Source organism: Garra rufa, chromosome 15 (assembly GCF_049309525.1).
Source record: "Garra rufa chromosome 15, GarRuf1.0, whole genome shotgun sequence".
In the NCBI taxonomy this organism is placed as follows: Eukaryota; Metazoa; Chordata; class Actinopteri; order Cypriniformes; family Cyprinidae; genus Garra; species Garra rufa.
In genome coordinates this window covers 503,279-525,758 of record NC_133375.1, presented here as the reverse complement: position 1 = coordinate 525,758, position 22,480 = coordinate 503,279, and the positions used below count along the sequence as shown (strand labels likewise).

At 34.6% G+C, this 22,480-nt stretch overlaps 1 protein-coding gene across 1 annotated transcript in view; it reads left to right on the top strand.

Moving 5' to 3' along the window:
- The first annotated feature begins 9,868 nt into the window (after nucleotides 1-9,868).
- The window catches only part of inpp5l (inositol polyphosphate-5-phosphatase L), a 46,345-nt gene continuing 33,733 nt past the window's right edge, over nucleotides 9,869-22,480 (top strand). Inside the window, exons 1-2 of the mRNA XM_073819245.1 lie at nucleotides 9,869-10,283; nucleotides 20,852-20,893. Of these exons, the coding sequence (XP_073675346.1) occupies nucleotides 10,224-10,283; nucleotides 20,852-20,893 (102 nt within the window). The 5' untranslated portion in view covers nucleotides 9,869-10,223. The remainder of the gene's footprint in view (nucleotides 10,284-20,851; nucleotides 20,894-22,480) is intronic.

The window sequence follows — 22,480 nt, the reverse complement described above, 5'->3', positions numbered from 1 at the left end:
TTGGCCATCAACCTGGCAAAATTTTCAGGTATTTCGGATTTTTTTAAAAACCCTTTTTTTTTTTTTTTTTAACTTTTGCATACTAGTCCTAGGTTTTTTGCCCGATCTGAATTAAACCAGTGCAGAAAGATTCTCTGGAGAGTACTTACCGTCGCAAAGGCACGCCGAAACACTCATAAGCAGCAGGGCTGATTATACTACAACGGCGATATCTACAATGGAATATCTTTGCCAAACTCACAACACGTATGTAAGACCTGAATCTGAGGACACATGAAAAAAGTCACAGAGCTTGGCCACTTGTTGGCTCTATACGAAGGGAAAAACATACAAATGGTTAAAACCATGCAACCGTTTGTCCTGTAGACATGAAAATTGATGTGCACGGTCTTGTTCCAATATCCCATGAGTGGCTACAAGGACATTTTCATATCTCAAAAAAACATGCCCTCCACTGGCCAATAAAATTTGAGCACCTATTAGACACCTATTAGGTAAGCAGAGGTCAAACGGAACGAAACTGTGAGAAGTTTGAAAGAAATCGGCCATTGGGGGTGAGATCACATTTTTCATGGGAATAAACGATTGTATTTTGCTGGGCTTTTCACACATATGCACAATAATTCATATAATACAATAGACCTCCTCATTCTGAACAACTTTGCCTCTAGAACCACTTCTGTCAATCAAATCGTTTGGTAAATGATTGAGAAGATGTAAAAAATATACTTTTGCAAACTAGTCATAAGTTTTTTCTCTTAGTCTGTTCAATTCTCTGGACTCTCTAGGTCAATAATTCTAAAAAAAAAAAAAAATTACATTTACCCTTTGGGAAGCTATTTCAGGGACGTTTAGAAAAGGGGCCTGTCCAAATATACCCAAGAGCCTATAAAGCCTTAACGAAAACTCAAAACTTCACGAAACCTGGTGAGCACATGTGAGAGGTGATTCTAAACAAGCATGCAAAGTTTTAGGGAGATTGGACCACAGCTGCTGCTATAACAGTCATAAACATTAAATGGTAAATTACCTGGATTTGCCAAAAATGCTGTTTTAAATCATTGATTTTGGGTTATAGGCTTGCTAAATAATATGTAATGTTTTTCTTCATATGTGCTTAAATGCCTTAAAGCGCATGAGCCCCGGTAATCGCTGCTTGCAGCTATATTTAAATAAGATTTTTATTATATATAAATATAAATATATATTAAATTATTTCTTAAATGTATACCTGGATGTGTGTATATTTACACACGCACATATACACTATATTGCCAAAAGTATTGGGACACCCCCATCTAATCAACAGGTTTGACTGCTTTAGTAATTTCCATGGGTACAAATCCTAATGTTTAAGCATATAATGATATTCTAGGGGATTGTGTGCTTCTAATTTTATTGTGCTTCTAATGTTAGAACAGAAAAGGGTCCTGTCAAACAGTTGTTATAAAATTAGAAGCACACAATCCCCTAGAATATTTTTATATGCTTAAACATTAAGATGTATACTCCTGGAAATTGTAGTCAAACCTGTTCATTAGAAGGCGGTGTCCCAACACTTTTGGCAATATAGTTTATGTTGTAAAAACAAACTTTTATTTTGGATGTGATTAATCAATATGACAGCACTACACAGAACATTAGTCTTAAACTGAACTCTAAATGAAGCTTTAGCGCAACAACGTCTTAAATACCATTGTGGGAAACACTGTATGCAACTAACTAGCTCTAAAACTAAAACACTAAAGGGCTCATAATAAAGCAGAATGATAAAGTAGTATTTTCACAATGTGCTCTGTAAACAGAAAGGCTGCATATGAAATCACATACTCGCTTTTGAATAAATAATTCTTTCACAACTGCTCCACAAGTCTGGATGTACTACATACGTCATGTTGTCACTGTCATGTGACTTATAAAGCAGCGTCAGTTGCATTGCTTCACTGTCATTCACTTTTCGCCAGCTTTTTAATGAATACTGTGAATTCAGACATACCACTCATACTGATTTTTTGCCTACTATATGTGAAGAGTACTATATGGGAAGTATGTGATTACAGATGCAGCCTATGGTACCAAGTGTCTTTCCTTTCAGGACTATGTTTGGTTACAACCACTGACGAAACAAGATTTTATTTGTTTGGCTTATTGTGACCTGATTCTCAAAAAACACTCCAGCTGTGAAGCTTTTAATATCAGCCCTTATATGGGTGTGCGCAGCCATCTTGCGCCAACTTCGATGGTTATTTTTAGTTTTTCTCATTCAACCATCATCATTCATTAGCCTTGAGCTGCATCTCTCCTCAAGGTCATCAGCTCTCAAGGAGGCATGTACTGTACGATGGAGTTCCCTCAATGTTTTTTGATTCAAGAAAGTGTGATTATGTATTTAAGATTGTGCTTCATCAATGTGCTCAAAAATTGAAATTCATTTGGCCACAAGTGGTGTGGTACTTCACTAATTACAGCTTTAAAGACAAGTCAGTCTGTAATAAACAGATTGAATATAATTAAAGCGCAGAGCTCAGCTGTGAACTGAAATAGCACGGCTACATACCAGCATGTAAATTGGTTCAGCTGCTGGGTTCAATATGTAGGAGTGACTTTGTACTCTGTACACTGTGATGAACGTGATTAATCACAGTGTATCATTTAAGGTCTGATGTAGGTCTGAGCTTCATGAGAAGTTCAACTGGAGATGCTATAAAAGCTCAGTGTGGAGGGAGTCATTGATCTTGTAGGACTTATTCCAGTTCACTGACTTTTGTGCTCTTTCTCCAGTGTGTTTGCAGTTCATCATCAGTTCAGTATCCTCCTGGGATCCAGCAGTTCATTTGTAGATGACATGTATTTATAGACACATCTATACATGTCCTCTTGCAGGCTTAAAACTGACTTAGGCATTTTCAGAGATACAAAACGTTGGCGGTTTGGCCACGACAACTTCCTTGTTTTTTACATCACAAAATGTCTAATATCACAAAAACATGTGCTTTAGCAAAATAAATATTGTATTTAAGTTATGTTACGGTCAAAAATCTGTCTTACAGTACTACAGTAGTGTTGTTTTAGTCCTCTGTCAAGTACCTTGCCGTTCAAAACATTTGGTTTGTACGTTTTTAAGATTTTAAATATTTTTTAAATGGAGTTCTCATCAAGGCTGTATTTATTGGATCAAAAATAGAGGAAAAATAGTAATATTGTGAAATATTGGGCAATTCCTAAAATTTGTTTCCTAGTTTAATGTGCTTTAAAATATAATGTATTTTTTATGACACAGCTCTGAATTATTAGCCATTATGCCAGTCTTCAGTGTCACATGACACTTCAGAAATCATTCTGATATGCTGATTTATTGTCAATTTTGGAAACGGTTGTGCTGCTTTTTTTCTTTGATTTTTTTGACAAATAAAAAGTTATAAAGAACAGCATTTATTCAAAATAGAAATATTTTCTAACAGTGTAAGTTCTACTATCACTTTTTTATTCTTTTTTCAATTCTTTTTTATTCTTTTTCAATTTAACATATCCTTGCTGAATAAAAGTATTCTTTAAAATAGAAAGAAAAAATGTACTGATCCAAAACTTTTGAAGAATAGTGTATATTGTAACACAAAATTTTTAATTTGAATAAACACTGTTCTTTTTAACTTTTTATTTATCAAAGAATACTGAAAAAAGTATCACAGGTCCCACAAATGTTTTCAACATTGACAAGATTTGATCACAGAAATGAATTATATTTTAAGGTATCTTAAAATAGAAAAACTGTTATTTTAAATTGCAATAATATTTCACTAAATTACAATTTTTTTTCAGATTTTTTTTTTAATCAAATACAGCTTTGATGAGCATAAGAAAGTTCTTTAAGAATCTTATTGATCCCAAACCTTTAAAATACAGTAAAAAGTAAAATTATTACAGTTTAGTTAAAAATTGAATTTATTCCTGTGATGCAAAGCAAAATTTTCAGCATCATTACTCCAGTCTTCAATGTCACATAATCCTTCAGAAATCATGCGAATATGCTGATATTAAAAGAACAGCATTTATTTCAAATAGAAATATTTCTAATATATTTCTATTAGTTAAGATCTATTTGATAGGTTTTCATTATTTAATTTTAATGCGTCATTTATTTTGTAAGTTAAAAAATAGAAATGAATTTGCCAAAAAAAAAAAGGTCATATAAAATATGATGATTATTATCTTATTTATTTTGTATTGCAAGTTGCCATACATCTGTTAATATAAACTTGCTTCTTACCTTCATATTTCAACTAGGTCCTGATGTCGAAAACAAAACACATGCAATATATAGTTTTTTATTTATTTTTTGTTCATGTTTTTTTGTTTCAAGTCATTAGAAATTTTAAAACATTACAAAATCTTACACAAACAAAAAACTCATTTTGCTGGCTCTCAGGAGGATACTTAACATGTCTATGCTACTGTGTCTATGAAATGTTTTATTTGCTACACTAAAAAAAAGGTTCTTTATTGGAATCAGTGGTTCCATGTAGAACCTTTAACATGCAGTGAACCTTTCCATTCCACAAAAGCTTCTTGAGATTTTTCATATCTTCTTCACACTATGAAAAATTGTTCTTTTAAGAACTGTTGACTGAAAGGTTCTTTGGAGAACATTGGGTTTGTGTTCATAGGATGGGGTTTATCTATCACAACATTTTGCCAGTGACTTGACTGCTGCTATGCTCTGAAACAGCACCTTTCCAATACATCCACCTTTACGTCACTGACTGATACAGTAGTGTGTGAAACAATATGTACAACTATATAAATATATCACATATGTAAATAAAAGAACTTTAACACATTCACTCAGTCTCAATGACAGTTTATGACAGTTACATTTGCTTTTTTCTCAAAGGATACACCATGCTTTGACCATGTTGTCCCAGGTCCACAGGAAAGATGTGGCCCTCCTGTGAAAAGCCTGTTCTGGGCCCGCTAAGGTGGAGCAGGCTGAAAAACACGGAAAACTGGACATGGTTATTAGACATTGACGTATGACTTGAGAACTGGACAAGTTGTTCTGCCAGAGTCTATTCTCTTAACCTGAATTATAAACATTCATTCATTCAGCCAGCCGCTGCTGCTGGGCTAGAGTCGGACCTGCGAAACAGAGATTTTCCTTCATGGTCACATTTCTCTTGAAAAGTGCCAGCTCTTAGGTAACATCCTGTAGACCAAGAAGGCATACAATGACTTCAGCCAGCCAAAGAGCTGATGGATGGGCCACAACAGAAACAGAGTGCACTAGCAAGCTGCATGGTCATTGTTTTCACATGTTCAGAGAATTCAATTTAGATATTTAAGGATCTTTATAATAGCCGTAATCAATCATTGTGTTTGGATCTGGTGAATATCACTCTGGCATGAGTTCCAGATCTCCAGATCAGTTTTAGAAGATCATTCAAAATGACCCCAATTAAATGTCTGCCAGAGCAGACCGGGCATGTGAACACGTGCGGCAGTTTCTAATCAATTACCTTACCTTTACCAGCTCTAAATCTATCATACCAACTAGATTATCAGCTGATGTGTTCATTTATCTAATTTGTTGTACTGCGAAAGCACAGAAGCAGAACAGCCGCGACTTTCATCCATTACTTTTGTTTGTTTTAGTTTCACAAAATCTTGCTGGCGGGATTTTTTTTAACGCCATGATGCAATAAATATTAGATGAGATACTGTTAATACTATTAATATTGTATATGGCATTGTTATCAAACTAATACATTTTGAATCCTCACCTGAGACCAAACAATTACATTTTGTTTGTTGTATTGTTTGCATTTATTGTAAAGGACATAATAATGTGTAACCTAAAATCACTAAAATTCTAAAATATGAGTATTCAGTCGAGCCCGAAATTATTCATACCCCTGGCAAATTCAGACTTAAAGGCACTTTTATTTAACCAGCAAGTTTTTTTTATTAGAAATGACACAGATGACCCCCATAGAAGATAATAAGACGATGGACAAGAGGCATCATTGTGGAAAAAATAATTTACTTTTATTTACATTTGCACAAAAAGTGGCATGTCCAAAATTATTCATAGCCTTCTCGATAATCAATAGAAAAGCCTTTATTGGCTATTACAGCCATCAAACGCATCCTATAATTGCTGACCAGTTTTTGCATGTTTCCACTGGTGTTTTTGCCCATTCATCTTTAGCGATGAGCTCCAGCTCTTTCAGGTTGGAGGGTCTCCTTGCCATCACCCTGATCTTTAGCTCCCTCCACAGATTCTCAATAGGATTGAAGTCAGGACTCTGGCTGGGCCACTGCAAAACGTTAATGTTTTTGTCTGCTAACCATTTCTTCACCACTTTTGCTGTGTGTTTTGGGTCGTTGTCGTGCTGAAATGTCCACTGGTGCCCAAGGCCAAGTGGAACTTCAAAACATTAAGATGTGGTCTTATAGCCCTTTCCTGACTTGTGAGCAGCCACAATGCGTAGCCGCAAGTCCTCAGTGAGCTCCTTTGTCTTAGCTATGACTGTGCACAAACCAACAGCAGAGAGCTTCTGTTTTTCACCTGTTGAGTTGATTAAAACAGCTGTCCCCAGTGAATCAGGGTAATTAGGATGCTTTAGAACAGCTTGGACTATTTGGAATGGTATAGAACTTTGGATTTCCCCATAGACTGTGACAGTTTGCAAAGGGTATGAATAATTTTGGACATGCCACTTTTTGTCCAAATGTAAATAAAAACTGAGAAATATTTTTTTCCACAGTGATGCCTCTTGAACATTGTCTTATTATTTTTTGGGTAATACAATAAAAATTAAACTATTTACTGTAAATATCATGAATACTGCATATAACATTGTTATTTGACAAAAACGATTGCCATTTAAATTGTGGTGTACCTTTAAGAATACATCAATGTTACGTAACAAAATATAAACACATTATACAATTTTTGACATTACCAATGTAACAATTTAACTGAAAAGTCGAACTGAGGAATATTTGGTTTGTCTATTTGTTATGTGTAAACGTTTGTGTTTGTGTGAAACCAATGATCATGTTTTCCAGCATGAGAGAGAGAGAGGAAATCTGACCTTTCGAACAAAAGAGTTCACATAATCCATGTCACAAAATTACTCATTGAATTAGAGACCTGAAATCCCCAAACTCCAAAAACAGACTTTAAATGTCGACTTTTAAACACACAATGACCTTTTGTAAATCAAAATTAACATTACTGAGCCAACAGTGTTCAGTAAGTAAATACTAGCTACTAATTACATCTTCAACAGTGTAATTAGATTACTGTACTAATTACTGTCTCTTGTTACTTATTACTGACCAGTTAGGCAATACAAGGATGAAACTGCTCTTTTTATTATTTCAAATAAATCATGTAAAATTGCATATATTTTCTTGATTTTAAGATTAGCCTTTAAACGTACAGCAAATGTTAAATTCACTATTGTTTCCATTTTTTTCTATATAGTCTAATACATATTTAATGCAATTACATCAGAAGTAACTAATTACATTGCAGAAAAGTAACCCCTTACTTTTTCAAGGGAAAAGTAATAACTGCAATGAATTACTTGGTAATTACACCCAACAATGTGAGCAAAACACACTAGTGTACCCTAAGTTTCAAAAGAATATAAGGCCCTGTTTACACTATAGTGCATTTCTGTTTTGAAACAGTGTTTTAAAATGAAAACGATTCTCATATACATGCGTTTCAGAAACGATCTCCGTCCACACTACACAACCGAAAACGCATGTCACATGACTATTTTAATTAGCATGATGTTATTGTTTACATGGTCAGATACTCAGAGTGAATGGGGGCAAGTTTATAATCTAATTCATAAATATTGAACCTTTTTTAACATTAAAACTACATACTGATTGATTGATATCATCTGTGTTCTGGAATATGCTTGTTGGTTCGCAGTTTTAACGTATGTTTGCTTTAATGTATTTTCAAGATCTGAGGTAAGCTATCTGTTGTTACTTTCAGTATGGCTATAAATGTCATTTCAGTCAATTTCATTAGGGTTACTTCTCTTACAGTAAATAAGACATCCTTGATTACCTATGCAGCCTGAATGCTCATGTGACATGCATTTATGGTTGTGTAGTGTAGATGGAGATAGTTTCTGAAACGCAGTAAAATGCCAATGTAGATGAGGATCGTTTTCTTTTTAAAATGTTGTTTTAAATTGAAAACACTAATGTAAATGGCCTCAACCCCGGAGAGTTTTTCAAAAGTCTCAGTTTTCGAGGGTTGAAAACGCCAGAGTAGTGTAAACGGCAGGCGTAGCCATAGCAAAGATTGTGTTTTAAAACCAAAACGCACTAGTGTAAACATAGCCTTAAATAGCATGTTGTGGTACTCTAGTGAACGCATGGCGCAGACTGACATGTAAGAGAATCATGCACAAATTATTCTTGTAGCTTCATAAAGTTAAGGTTGAACCACTGATGTCACATGGACTATTTTAACTATGTCCTTTCTATCTTTCTGGGTCTTGAACGTGTCAGTTGCATTGCTGTCTATGCAGGGTCAGAAAGCTCTCGTATTTCATCAAAAATATCTTCATTTGTGTTCCAAAGATGAATGTCTTAAGGGTTTGGAACATGCATCCTGATTCTCTCTTACAGAATTCTAAATATTTCAGAATCGATTCTGAGCGTGTTTCTTTTCTTGCATATAGAGACGCTAGAGACGCAGCGGCTTCATTGCACAGAATTTGTTCTGTGAGACTCGTGCACATTGCCTGACAGTGTGTGCTTCCACCTGTCGTGTTTACTTAAGATATACTTTAATTTATGCCGTTTGGAATGCAGCACTATTAGATGCACAAAACGTATGCACTGACAGATTTTCTTGTACGATTTGTGTTTTTCGTCCTAAAGCTTGATTGCAGCTGTGGTTACATGCACTTGCTTTTTCGAATACTTTTATACGAAATTAATGTACACACAGTCAGTTATGTTTTCAGAGCAGGGCATAGATCGAAATAGATCTGTGCATTAGTTTGAATGCAGCCTGTTAAAGCTGCCACTGTCTATAATCTCATTAGTAATAATCAAAAGGCAATAGTGCTGAGGAAAAAAGAAAAACAATTGTCTGTAAACTTCTGAATACTTAAAGAACACTTTTAGATAAGTAATTGTTTTAAAAAGTAGCCTGCTTATATAATAAAAAAAAATAAAGTGCATTTTGCACAAAACAAATTTGATATAAAATTTACAAATGTAGCCATGTGCAGTAATATTGAACTCTGAGAATGTGACGAATCGTGATTTTTAATTGATAATGAAAATCGTAATTAAGAAAATGTTAAGAATTGTAATTGTGAAGATTCACACCCCTACTTTTAAGATGGCAGTACCGACATACAGAAATTCCAACTATAAACAAAAGCATAGAAACTGCAATTTTACATTTTGTTAAAATGTAAAGTGGTAAAGATGTATTTGCACAGCAGAAGAATTAATTGGGGGGTGGAACTACATGAGGCGGGTGAGTAATTAATTTTTGGTGAACTATCCCTTTAAGAGAATATTAAATAACAATAATAAAAAGTTATGGCACTAAAAAAATATGTAATAAAAAATAATATTCTGCACTATTAAAACCTGGTTAATTCAGCGTTATAAAGCAAAAATAAAAACAGCATATGTGCTTTTTGTGTGTGTATACAGTATGTAACCTGACACAAGCTCAGTAAGTACAAAAGGCCTAAATACATTTGCGTCGCCTTAGTCTGAATGACACACGGAAACTTTGACGCTTTGCGTTTGTACAGTAGCTCACAGTACTACATGTGCAGGGCGGAGCTTGACGTCTAACATAACACTGACAGCGCAACTAGTTGGGTTTAGTCTGGCACGGCAGGAACTCCGAGGCTACAGATGCTTCGACGCTGGCTTAATTCAGCTTAGAAACCTAGTCCAATTATCATGCGGACAGGAGGAGAAATCCCTCCGTGTTCACCGCCGAGCAACTGAAGAAGCGACGCGCCGTGAACTTGAAGGTTTCCTCATGACAGCAGGACTGGAGATGCGAGCGTCGCTCTCGTGGGCTCTCTGTCTTCAGGGCGCGATAGCTAGACTTTTCTAATCTTATCTGTAAACCGTTTGTTATTCTTCCACCAAAGAGCTGCGAGTGGGATTTCCTTCGTCAGATTAGACTTTTTTTCTCCAGCTCGCTTCTTATCATGGAGATGTACACGGACGTCTTACTAGTCACTGCAAACGTTGGATCACTGTTTGACAATGTAAGTAGCCTCTGTTTAATCCCTTATTTTTCAGATGGAATATGCGCAGTAACGCGCAGGCTTTCGTTATTTCACAACTGCTTCTTTTGCAACTGAACGCAATTGGCCGCTAGATAACGTTAACCTGCTCTGAACGCTACCTGTATTTCTTAGGTAACAGTTAACCCTATTCTTACACCTATAAAATAGTCGTTATATGAATATAGGTAGGCCAAAACACCCTTTTGAATGCCTGTCGTTTATAAAAAGCGCTCACTTTGTACATTTGAACCTGTATTATTTCACAACTCAATCATTGTTATAATCTAAGACGCCGTTAAGGGACGCCTTCTTGCGTCATTCTGCGCTGTTTTATTTTTATCAATATTATTTTAAAGTAAACACGCACTAGAATAACATCATTGCCCGTCCCGTTGATTTTCCAGCTTTGTGTGTCTCGTCTTTAAGTTAACTTTTAATTATCAGAAGTTCAACTTTTAAAACGCGTCTGCGTTCCGTTACGCCGCGTCTTGCTGTTTTTGAACGCAAGAACGCGTCCTGCGCCAGTGGCCCCGACGCTTTTCCTTTATGAGCTGGACCGTTCCTCCATGCTGTAGGTGCTGCAGTGAGAAACACTTGAGGTTTTCTTCGCTCCACTGGGCCTTTCTCGCACTCGAGTCCCCAGTCTAGAGTGATATCCTCTCCCATTCACGGTGTGCTCTCTGACAGCACCTCCCCACAGGTCTAACGACCTATCACACACCGCGCTACCGGCCTGTGTGTGTATTCAAATAAAACAGGAAACCGACAGTCAGTTGTGAGATTTTTCAAAGCGCTACCGCGAAACTGGGGAGCTGAGTTGCTGCTGTACTATATAGGGTACTACTAAACACTCTGTCCTGCAGTAATGGACGTCTAAATTAAGACAGATGATGTTGGTCGATACTGAAGAGAAAAACAAAACATGCTTGTGAATACTAGCCTAATGTTGGCAGCAGGGTTTATAGTTACTGAAACTACAACCATCAAAAACATATTCGTTATGGACATCTAAAATAAGAATGTTTGTGAATAAGTAGTGTTTTTGAATAGTAATAGTATGTCAGCAGGGCTTTTATAGTTGCTAAACCTAAAGCCACCAAAAACATTTATGCTCAACTTAAATATATATAAAATGAACTTGTTTAAACTTGTTGCCAAGGCAGCATTTCTCAGTTTTGTTTAGTTTAAAAACTAAAATAACTGAAACTAAACCTTAAATAAAAATGAATAAAAACTAAATACGGTAGACATATATATACACTACCAGTCAAAAGTTTTTGAACAGTAAGATTTTTAATGTTTTTTAAGAAGTCTCTTCTGCTGCACCAAGCCTGCATTTATTTGATCCAAACCAAGCAAAACAGACATATTTTGAAATATTTATTTAAAAGATCTGTTTTCTAATTAAATATATTTTAAAATGTAATTTATTCCTGTGACCAAAGCTGAATTTTCAGCATCATTACTCCAGTCTTCAGTGTCACATGATCCTTCAGAACTCATTCTAAGCTGATTTGCTGTTCAAGAAACATTTATTATTATTATTATTATTAACATTTAAAACAGTTGAGTACATGCTTTTCAAGATTCTTTGATGAATAGAAAGATCCAAAGGTCAGTTTTTATCTGAAATAAAAAGCTTTTGTAACAATATACACTGTACCATTCAAAAGCGTGTCAGTATAATTTATTTATTCTTGGGAAAATACATCATAGAAATTAATACTTTTATTTAGCAAGGATGCTTTAAATTGATCACAAGTGATAATAAAGACATTTATAATGTAATTTATAAATCTTATAAAATTAAGATTTCTATTTCAGATAAATGCTGTTTTTCTGAACTTTCTGTTCTTTCTGAAAAAATCTACTCAGCTGTTTTCAACAAAACAATAATAAATCTTTTTTGAGCAGCAAATCAGAATATTAGAATGATTTCTGAAGGATCATGTTACGAGTAATGATGCTAAAAATTCAGCTTTGAAATCACAAGAATAAACTACATTTTAAAAATATTCGAATAGAAAACAGGTATTTTAAATAGTTAAATTTTTACAGTTTTTGCTGTATTTTGGATCATATAAATGCAGGCTTGGTGAGCAGGACAGACTTCTTTGAAAAAACATTTTAAATAAAATAATAACAAAAATACTAAAACTTAAAAATAAAAGTATCCCAATAATACTAAAACAATACAGGTTATCAGTTAATGACAAGCTGATACATTCTTTAAAACTGCTAGATATACCCATTTTATTATGTACTGGTTCTCATTCTAGTGGTACTTTAAGTACTAGATGCAATAGAGACTAGTATCAACTAACGCTGACTAATTTCATTAGAGTCCATATTCCATTAGTGACTAGCCTAACTAATGAAACTAGTCGATGTTAGTTAATACTACTCTCTGTTGAATCACTACTTGCTCAGTTGACTTTTAGGGATCCATGATAGCTTTAAAACACAAAAAATGTCCACAAATGTAAGTTGACAGTGAACATTTTGGTGATAAAACAATGGACTGTTAAGTTTAATGCTAGCATCAGGTGCTGTGATATACAAGGAAAACCATACACAGTTAGACTTATATATTATTTTTTATAATATGTCATGCAACAGTTAGAGAGTTTTACATTGGATAGAACTTTTAGGTCAGTATCTTCATCAGGTTTTTAACTTAACGTTTTTTTTGGACCACTCACTTTATTCCTAAAATAAAAATCTAGTTCAAATCTTGCTGTAGAGTTAATTTTCCCTCATACTGTGCATTTTCCGGAGTTGTGTTTTAGTCGTATTTGTTAGAGCATTTGCTTCATTGTGCGTACGGGGGACTGAAGCTACAAGTGGAAATTTGGCTCCGTACCCAGTTTCCTGCGGCCATGTTTGGCTGAGAAAAAGCACATGTCACAGTCCATTGTGACTGTAAACAGATGAATATCTTTTCCCAAAGGACTTCAACCCTTCCTCGCTTCTTTTTCGAATAGGTCGGTATAAATGTTGCTGCAGACTTCCAAAAATGGTTAGAATTTTCCCTATCCACAAGAAGGGTTTACCAGACCTGTCAAGTTTTGAAACGTCCTTGAGTTTAGAGTGTTTGGCTATGATTCATCATGTTTATTGAGGTGATAACATTTGGGGTGAATCTCACAGAAAATGTTGAAATGTCCTGGAATGCATTTCCGAAAAGCATAGTGACTAAAAACCATTGATGCTAATGATTTCTCTGATCCACTGAGGCCTGGTAATTCAACCCAAAGTCCAAAAAATAAAAAGGAAAAAATACTCTACCAGTAAAAAGTTTGTGAACAGTAAGATTTGTGATGTTTTTTTGTTGTTGTCTTTTTTGCTTACCAAGCCTGCATTTATTTGATTCAAATTACAGCAAGACCAGACCAATTTTGAAATATGTTTACTATTTAAAATAACTCATTTCCATTTGAATATATTTTAAAATGTAATTCATTTCTTTGGTTTCAAAGCAGACATTTTAGCACCATTACTCCAGTCACATGATTCTTCAGAAATCATTCTAATATTCTGATTTACAGTTAAAAAACATTTATTATTTTTATGTTGAAAACCGGTTTTCAGGTTTCTTTGATAAATATAAAAGTTCAAAAGAACAGCATTTATCTGAAATAGGTCTTTTTTAACATTATAAATAAATATAATTGCTGAATAAAAGTATTACTTTCTATAATTTATTCCCAAAAAAACAAACAAAAAATCCAAGCTTTTGAATAGTATAGTGTATTAAAAAAGCTTTTTATTTCAGATAAATGCTGATCTTTGGATCGTTCTGTTTGTCAAAGAATCCTGAAAAAAATGTACTCAACTGTTTTAAATATTGATAATAATAATAATATTAATAAATGATTTCTGAAGGATCATGTGACACTGAAGACTGTAGTAATGATGCTGAAAATTTAGCTTTGGTCACAAGAATAAAATACTGAAATATATTCAAATAGAGAACAGTTATTTTAAATATTAAAATTATTTCAAAATTGAACTGTTTTTGCTGAACTTTGGATCAAATAAATGCAGGCTCGGTGAGCAGAAGAGACTTCTTTAAAAGTTAATTAAAAGTTTTACAGTTCAAAAACTTTTGAATGGTAGCTTATTTTACAAAAAATATAAATATAATGTTAATATATTTTACAAAAAATATATATACAAAAATTTGAGGGTGCAAAGCACTTTTTTTCAGCGTATATTATATCTTGTGCAGGAAATATTGTCATGATGTATGCTTAAATTTGTAAAATATTATTTTTGTGTATTGCAGTAAAATGATAATTCCACAGTACAAAATAAAACCTTAATTTCATGATTTTGTTCATGCGTAATAATTATTTTTTTTAAAAACCAAACATCTCTTGATGTTTTATTTTATTATTCACACAAAAATAGCATGTGCTATCATATTTGGTCTAGAAAATGTATGACTGCAATTCCTAGGGCACTTTAACTGCGCTACAGTGCATTAGCATTAATTACCTTGTATTTTCTTGTTCTTTCAAGGCAGATCATGAGAATCTTGCCAAACAAGTTAAAGTCAATACATCAATGACAACTGTTTTGAATTGCAACAATTCTGTTCTCACATTCTTGCGTGAAATATGTTAGAGGCTAAAGACTCCTCAGTCAGCACGTTTTTGTAATGCAACAAGTGTTTCGGCAAATGCATTGCATGCATGTTAGACCAAATCATACAGTTTGTGATGGAATAACTGCATGCTCAGGTGCAAGCGTATCTGATGAACTCTTTATCAGCACTTCATCAGAGCTGGTTAAAAATATCTTGTCCCTCCGACAGTGTCCCCTGTAAGACACCGCAGTGTTTACCTGCCATCTAAAAGCACGCCAAGTCAATGAACTTAGTTCTTCTGTGCTATTTTAATCGAATGCTTGCACGGGCTGAAGCTGGCAACAGGAAATGATGCATTGCAAATTTGGGAAATCCTCTTGAGAGATGAGATGAAGGAAGTTTCCATTGGCCTCCCCACCCTTCAAATTCAGTGGAACTAAGAACACAAAGATAGAGGGCATGTGAGCGACAGTCCATAAAAGGTCTTTATAAGATCAAAGTAACAAAGTCGCATCAGATGCAGTTCTATTCTAGGCCTTGTCAAATTCACTACGAGTCAATGTGATCCTCCGATTCTTTCACTGAGCGTGCAGTCAAATTCTCTTGACCTGGTTTCACCGCATGCTTGACAGGCTCTGGAAGGGAGTGGTCAGTGTTTGCACTCTTTCAAGTGGTCATTGCATGAAAGAGACACAAAAACAAAAGAAACCGTGCCATATGTAGCCTGTTTTAGTCAGACAGCAGGCAGACCGGCAGTGGTCTGCTCTCTGTCACAGTTCTCAATCGAGGTCCTGTCCTTTACCTTACTGCTCTGCTTTGAAGTGACAAGAGGAGTGAAGTAAATTTTACACTTGTGGTTTAAAGTGTAGCAGACCACAAGGGCACACAACTGTGACACTGATAAAGCCTGTTTTGTAGCAACCAGCGTTATTAGGAAGTGGATAGAGATATCTTTGAATATGTTGTGTAACATTTAGTCATTCTGTGGCTAGTTTTTTTTTTTAACAGTTTTATTTACTACATCTTATGCATACTTATCCTTTGAATAGTTAGTCTTTATTATTTATGACCTTCATTATTTAACAATCTGCAGTTACACAACGAATTGGGACGCTCTTTAAATTATGCTTATGCAAGTTTGGCTGCATTTATATAAATTTAAGATTTATTACTGTCATCCTCTTGGGTGAGTAATTTATCAAGAAGTTCTGTTCATGTCTTTCTTTCCTCTGTTGAAAAGTAATTAAAGGAGAAGTTCACTTACAGAGCAGAAATGTACAGATAATTTACTCACTCCCTTGTCATCCAAGATGTTAATTTTTCTTTCTTCACTCATTTCTTGAGGAAAACATTTCACAATTTCTCTCTATATAGAGGACTTCTATGGTGCCCGCGAGTTTGAACGTCCAAAATACAGTTTAAATGCAGCTTCAAAGGGCTCTAAATGATCCCAGCCGAGGAAGAAGTGTCTTATCTAGCGAAACGATTGGTGATTTTCTAAAATCGATTGACAGTTTATATGCTTTTTAACTTTAAATGCTCGTCTTGTCTAACTTTGTGATGTACAGGCATACTCTGTCTAATCCGGGTCAATACAGTTAGGGTAAAATCGCTGTTTTATTCTTTTTTTTGTAAAGAGTGTTTGACCCTTCTTGCACGTTCACTTTGTAAACACTGGGTTGGTACTTCTGCGGCGATGTAGGACGATTTTGAAGTTGGAGGAGAAAATGAGATGGGAGTTTTTCGACATACCCTAACTGTCTTGAACTGAAATACACAGAGTTAACGCAGAGCTAGACAAGACGTGCATTTCAGGTTTAAAAGTATATAAATTGTCTTTTTTTTTTAGAATATAACTGATTGTTTTGATAGATAAGACCCTTGTTCTTTGGAAGATCGTTTAAAGCCATTTAAAAATGCATTTTGGAAGTTCAAACTCATGGGCGCCATAGAAGTCCACTACACTGCTTCAAAGGGTTCTTCAAGCGATGCCATAGAAGAACCATTTTTGGTGCCACAAAGAACCATTCAGTCAAAGGTTCTTTAAACAACCATATCTTTCTTACCTTTTTATAATCTGAAGAACCTTATTTGCCAAAAAAGAACCTTTTGTGAAACAGAAAGGTTCTTCAGATGTTAAAGGTTCTTTATGGAACCACTTAGACTAAAAGGTTCTTCTATGGCATCGTGAAGCACCTTTATTTTTAAGTGTATTTGGAGAGAAATCCTGGAATGTTTGCCTCAAAAAACATTACTTCTTTACGACTGAAGAAAGAAAGACATGAACATCTTGGAGTAAATTATCTGGAAATAAAACTTCTCCTTTAAGGTTTTTAAGGAAAACATTCCAGGATTTTTCTCAATATAGTGGACTTCAATGGTGGCCAACGTGTTGAATTGCCGTTTCAAAGCATCTTCAAAGGGCTCCACACGATTCCAACCAAGAAATAAGGGTCTTATCTAGTAAAATGATCAGTCATTTAAAAAAAATGTAAATTTATATACTTTTTAACCACAAATGCTCATCTTGCAGTAGCTCGACTACACGCATTACGTTGTCACTGAAGTATTGAACCAATGTTTATAAAGCAAGCATGCAAAGAAAGTCAAACCCCCTTTACAAAAAATGGTAAAACAACAATGTCGATTTTGAAGATGTTTTTCGCAGTACCCTACCTTTTTTGAACCAAAGGAAGTACTCAGATGAATAACTAACCGTTTGTGACCTTTCCAATGTGATTACACAATGCAAGAAGATGTGCATGCACATTGCAGAGCTAGTGCAAGATGTGCGTTTATAGTTAAAAAGTATATAAATTTGTATTTTTTAGAAAATGACCTATCGTTTCACTAGATAAGACTTTTATTCCTCATCTGGGATTGTGTAGAGCCCTTTGAAGCTGCATTGAAACTGCAATTTGGACCTTCAACTTGACTCCTATAGAATGCTTTCCTCAGAATCCCTAATTTCTCTTCGACTGAAGAAAGAAAGTCATGAACATTTTGGATGATATGGGGAAAGTAAATTAACAGGACATTTTAATTCTGGAAGTAAACTAATCCTTTAAGAGCATTTCTGAAAACATTGCATTCAGTTTGCACTTAAGTATATTATTTCCCTGTTAAATACTCTTTTAAAAGTATTCTAAAATGAGCTTCTTTTTCACCAGGGACTGCTTGAAATACCTTTAAGAGATATCACACATTGGAAATAAATCAAAGAACAAAGTTCTCACTCTCCACCCTCATAACTGAAATATCTAAGCTTTTTCCTGCACGCACATCACATTCTAGCGCTACATGCTTGCTGGCTTTCAGGCTTTGTCAGGTCAATCTTAATTCCTTTGCCTGCTCACTCAAATAGCAAGCATTTCGGCTATGCATGACCTGCAGTGGCAGGACACAGATCTTCAGATGTACACAGATGCACTGCTCCATTCATTGGAGACTTCCTCAAACAAGTCTTGCATAATCATAATCTTGACTATCAGAACAATGTTTGCTCCAGTTTTCATCACAAATGTCTTCATAAAAAAATTTCTCAAAATTATTTAAATGAAAGACATTATCTTGTAATTATTTTGAAATGGACCACAGTTTTTTTATTAATAAAATGAAAAGGTTAAAAGCGCAAGTAATTATTATCAGGTTATAGTTAAAGTGTGTAATTGTTTACAAAATACTCAGCTATCCCAAAACCATTTGTAGGTTGATTTCACTGAAAAGTGTAACACTGTGGCTCTGGTAAAACATTGATCTGTTTGTTCAAGCCTCTCAGCCAGGGCAATATACTAAAATATCAGCCTATAAATCAGTCCAATCTCTTCCACTTTAATTTCATGCATAGTTATTGTCTTAAAATAAACCTGCAGCACATTGTTTATGATACTGATATTTCTGCCACTGAATTAAACAAATAAAACAAGGTATTTGCAACTTTTTATCTTACAAATCTGAATTTTCTTCCACAAATCTTGCAATTGAGACTTTTTGTCTCAAAATTTTGATATAAAGTTATAAAGTCAGAATTGTGAGATACAAATTCAAAAATGTGACTTTTCACGCAATTGTAAGTTTGTATCTTACCATTTGAATTTTTTCCTCACAATTCTGACTTTTCTTTTCACAGTTGTAATTTTTATTAGAGTTGTGTGTGATATAAACTTGTATTTACGAGTTATAAAGTCAGAATTATGTGATATAAACTCACATTTATGAGTTATAAAGTCAGAATTGTGAGATATAAACTGGAAATTTTGCCTTTTTTCTTGCAGTTGCAAGTTTGTATTTTGCAGTTTCACTTTTTTCCCATAATTCTGACTTTCTACTCACAATTCAGTTTTTTTTTTTTCAGACTTGCGATATAAACTCAAAATTATGAGTTATAAAGTCAGAATTGCAAGATATAAACTCAAAATTTGGACTTTTTTTTCCTCACAATTGCACGTTTATATCTCGAAATTTGACTTCTCTCTCACAATTCGGACTTTTCTTTTCGCAATTGTAATTTGTTTTAAAGTTGTGTAATGTAAACTTGTATTTATGAGTTATAAAGTCAAAAATTGTGAGATATAAACTGGAAATTCTGACTTTTTTTCTTGCAATTGCAAGTTTATATTTCACAATTTCACTTTTTTCCCCTTAAATCTGACTTTCTGCTTGCAGAAATTTTGAATTTTTTTCTCATAATTCGGACTTTTCTTTTAACAGTTGTAATTTTAATTAGAGTTGTGTGATATAAACATATTTATTCTGAAAAATTCTGACATCTTTTCTTGCAATTGCATGTTTATATTTCGCAATTTGGCTTTTTTCTAACAATTCCGTTTTTTTTCTCAGAATTTTGTGATATAAACTCACATTTTCATGTTATAAAGTCAGAATTAGAATACATAAATTCTAAATTATGAAATTCTGACTTATTTTCTCAGAATTGTAAAAAATTAATTCACAGTTGCAAGTTATAAGGTCTAATTCTAATGGAAAAAGACAGAATTGAGAAATATAAATTCGCAATTGCGGGAAAAAAAGTCAGTATTGTGAGATTTCACAAGTCACAATTGTTTTATGTTTTATTCAGTGGCAAAAGTGGGCTTCCATTTTTGTTTTACCTTTACTTTTCAAAGATGCTTTTCAAGTATCATATCTGACCAGATTATGATTGTGTTTAAAACCTGCTTCTCAAAGCCAATGCTTCAGAGAATGGTTTAACAAACATTTGATCAACGTTTTCCACCACACATGCACATACTTACTTTAAATAGTTGTTGCTTTCAGTTTTTCATATATTATTCATTCAGTTTTTTATGTTGATGCTTTTCTTTTGTATCTTTGTGCATCTTTTCAAACACACAATGGCTTATTTATGAGTTTTAGGATGCAGTTAAACATCTGTTCTTTTGGCAGCATATGTTGACTGCATATACAGTCACCTTTGTATATTGTATTTGAGACGACATTGTGTAGATCCGTTTTTCTTTTGCAGTTTAGCAATAGGATAAAAGTTGAAGGGACGTACTCTTCTTGATAAATATCACATATACAGCTGCTTAATTGTTTTATAATATTTACGTTTCAACTGTGAAATACAAACTGAATGTGCAAAGTGCGAAACACACATCTAATGTACAATCTGTCCTGTATAAGTATATTTTATGTATTATTTATCTATCTGTCTAGTTTATAGAGAGATATTTATCCATTTAAAATGGAAGTAATCTTGATGGAAGCACTTGTTATTATCACTGGACATAATCATGTTGCCTATAAATGGTTTGATAATGTCAAAATTGAATGCACACTGTCTCACTTCAGTGTTACTGAATGTGCTGCGGAAATCCTTTATCCAGTAAATCTAATCCATGGTGCAGTTTAAAGCTCACAGCGGAGGTTAATCTGACCATGTTGTTATTATTATAAAAGTGGCCTAACAGGGAAATCTGGTTGTTGTCCCCAGGTGGGTGAGATTGAAGGAGACTGGCTGCGAGAGTTCTTCACGGTGAGTTTGATGCCGTTCACATGTCCCTCATTCAAACACACACATCTGATGATGCTCAATGTACCGTAGTAGAAAAGCTGTTTTTTAGACATACTGTTCTAACAGCCATACAGGCATTGTCAGACCTCTCCATCTGTTCATACCTGCTATAAACACTTGCAAATAGACACACACCTTTGCAGGGTGAACTTTACTCTGTTAAACGCACACTGTAAACCTAAAGGTGTTTGTCTCACTTATACAACCTGCCTTTTGTGCATCATAAAATCATGCTGTGTTATCTGCTGTTGTCATGTTGTGAACACAATGAAGTAAAATCACAGATTTGATCTATGAAGTAATGTGTACACAATCTCTGTTGGCTCTTTTACATTTAATTGCCATCTTAGTTAATTGCATTATGCAATGGCTCTAAAAGGGCATGATTGTGTAAATTTTCAGAAAGTTAAATGTCAAAATGTATTATCCTAGGGTGACCATACATTGTCTTCAGTGTTGGGGGTAACGCATTACAAGTAACGCGAGTTACGTAATCAGATTACTTTTTTTCAAGTAACTAGTAAAGTAACGCATTACTTGTTTATTTACAAGAAAATATCTGAGTTACTTTTAAAAAATGTAACGGCAGTTACTTTTGTTTTCTTTATGTATTTAATTCCATTTTATTAACCAATTTCTTTGCTGCTGGCATTTGTTGATCCAATTTAACCATATTAATAAGCAAAACTTACTTTAGATTAGATTAACATTTGTGCTTAATTTGAACAAACCTGAATTTACTTTTCCTGAGGCTTTTGGTATGAAAAGGCTTTTACATTTGCTAAAAACTGAACTTTTTATATTAAAAACAAACAAGCAAGCCCTGTCCAAATTTAAAAAGTAATACAAAAGTAATGCAACGAAATACTTTTCATATAAAGTAACTAAGTAATGTAATTAGTTAATTATAAAACGCAGTATTGTAATGCATTACTTTTAAAAGTACAGTGCCTTGCAAAAGTATTCATACCCCTTCATTTTTTTTCACATTTTGTTACCCCTTCAGTCGAATCACTTCGACGTTACATTGGGATCTCGCCTGAGAGACCGATCATCTCTGAGCCTCATTAAAAAGGCCAATTGAAAACTGGCGAGTGGACGCGCACCACTCAGTCAGACTTTTGCTTTCAGAGCCGATGTGTCGAGCCTCTAAACAGCTGATAAGACTTCAAGAAGAGTTCTTCAGAGTTCATGCTCCCTCCTGCTGGTGCGCTGCCAAAACTAAAAGAGTGTTTCACAGAAAGAGCATTGTTTGGCAGCCGCCAGCGTGATCCTGCGGGCGGCCGTTTTCACGGCCATATAAAGCCTTTGCATTTCCAGCGAGCAGCCCCGGCGAGTGCACGGTTGCCCCGCGGCGCCTCCCTGGGCAACCAGGATCACAAAAGAGCAATTTCTAGCGGCCGTTTCAGACGTTCTTTTCAGAATGTCTTTTCGGCCGTGCGTTTCTGGGTGTGGTAGTTTCCTCTCCTCAGCAGACGGACATGAGCGCTGCCTCACGTGTTTAGGCTTTGAGCACGCTGGCGTGGCGCTCACGAATGGTTCATGCGG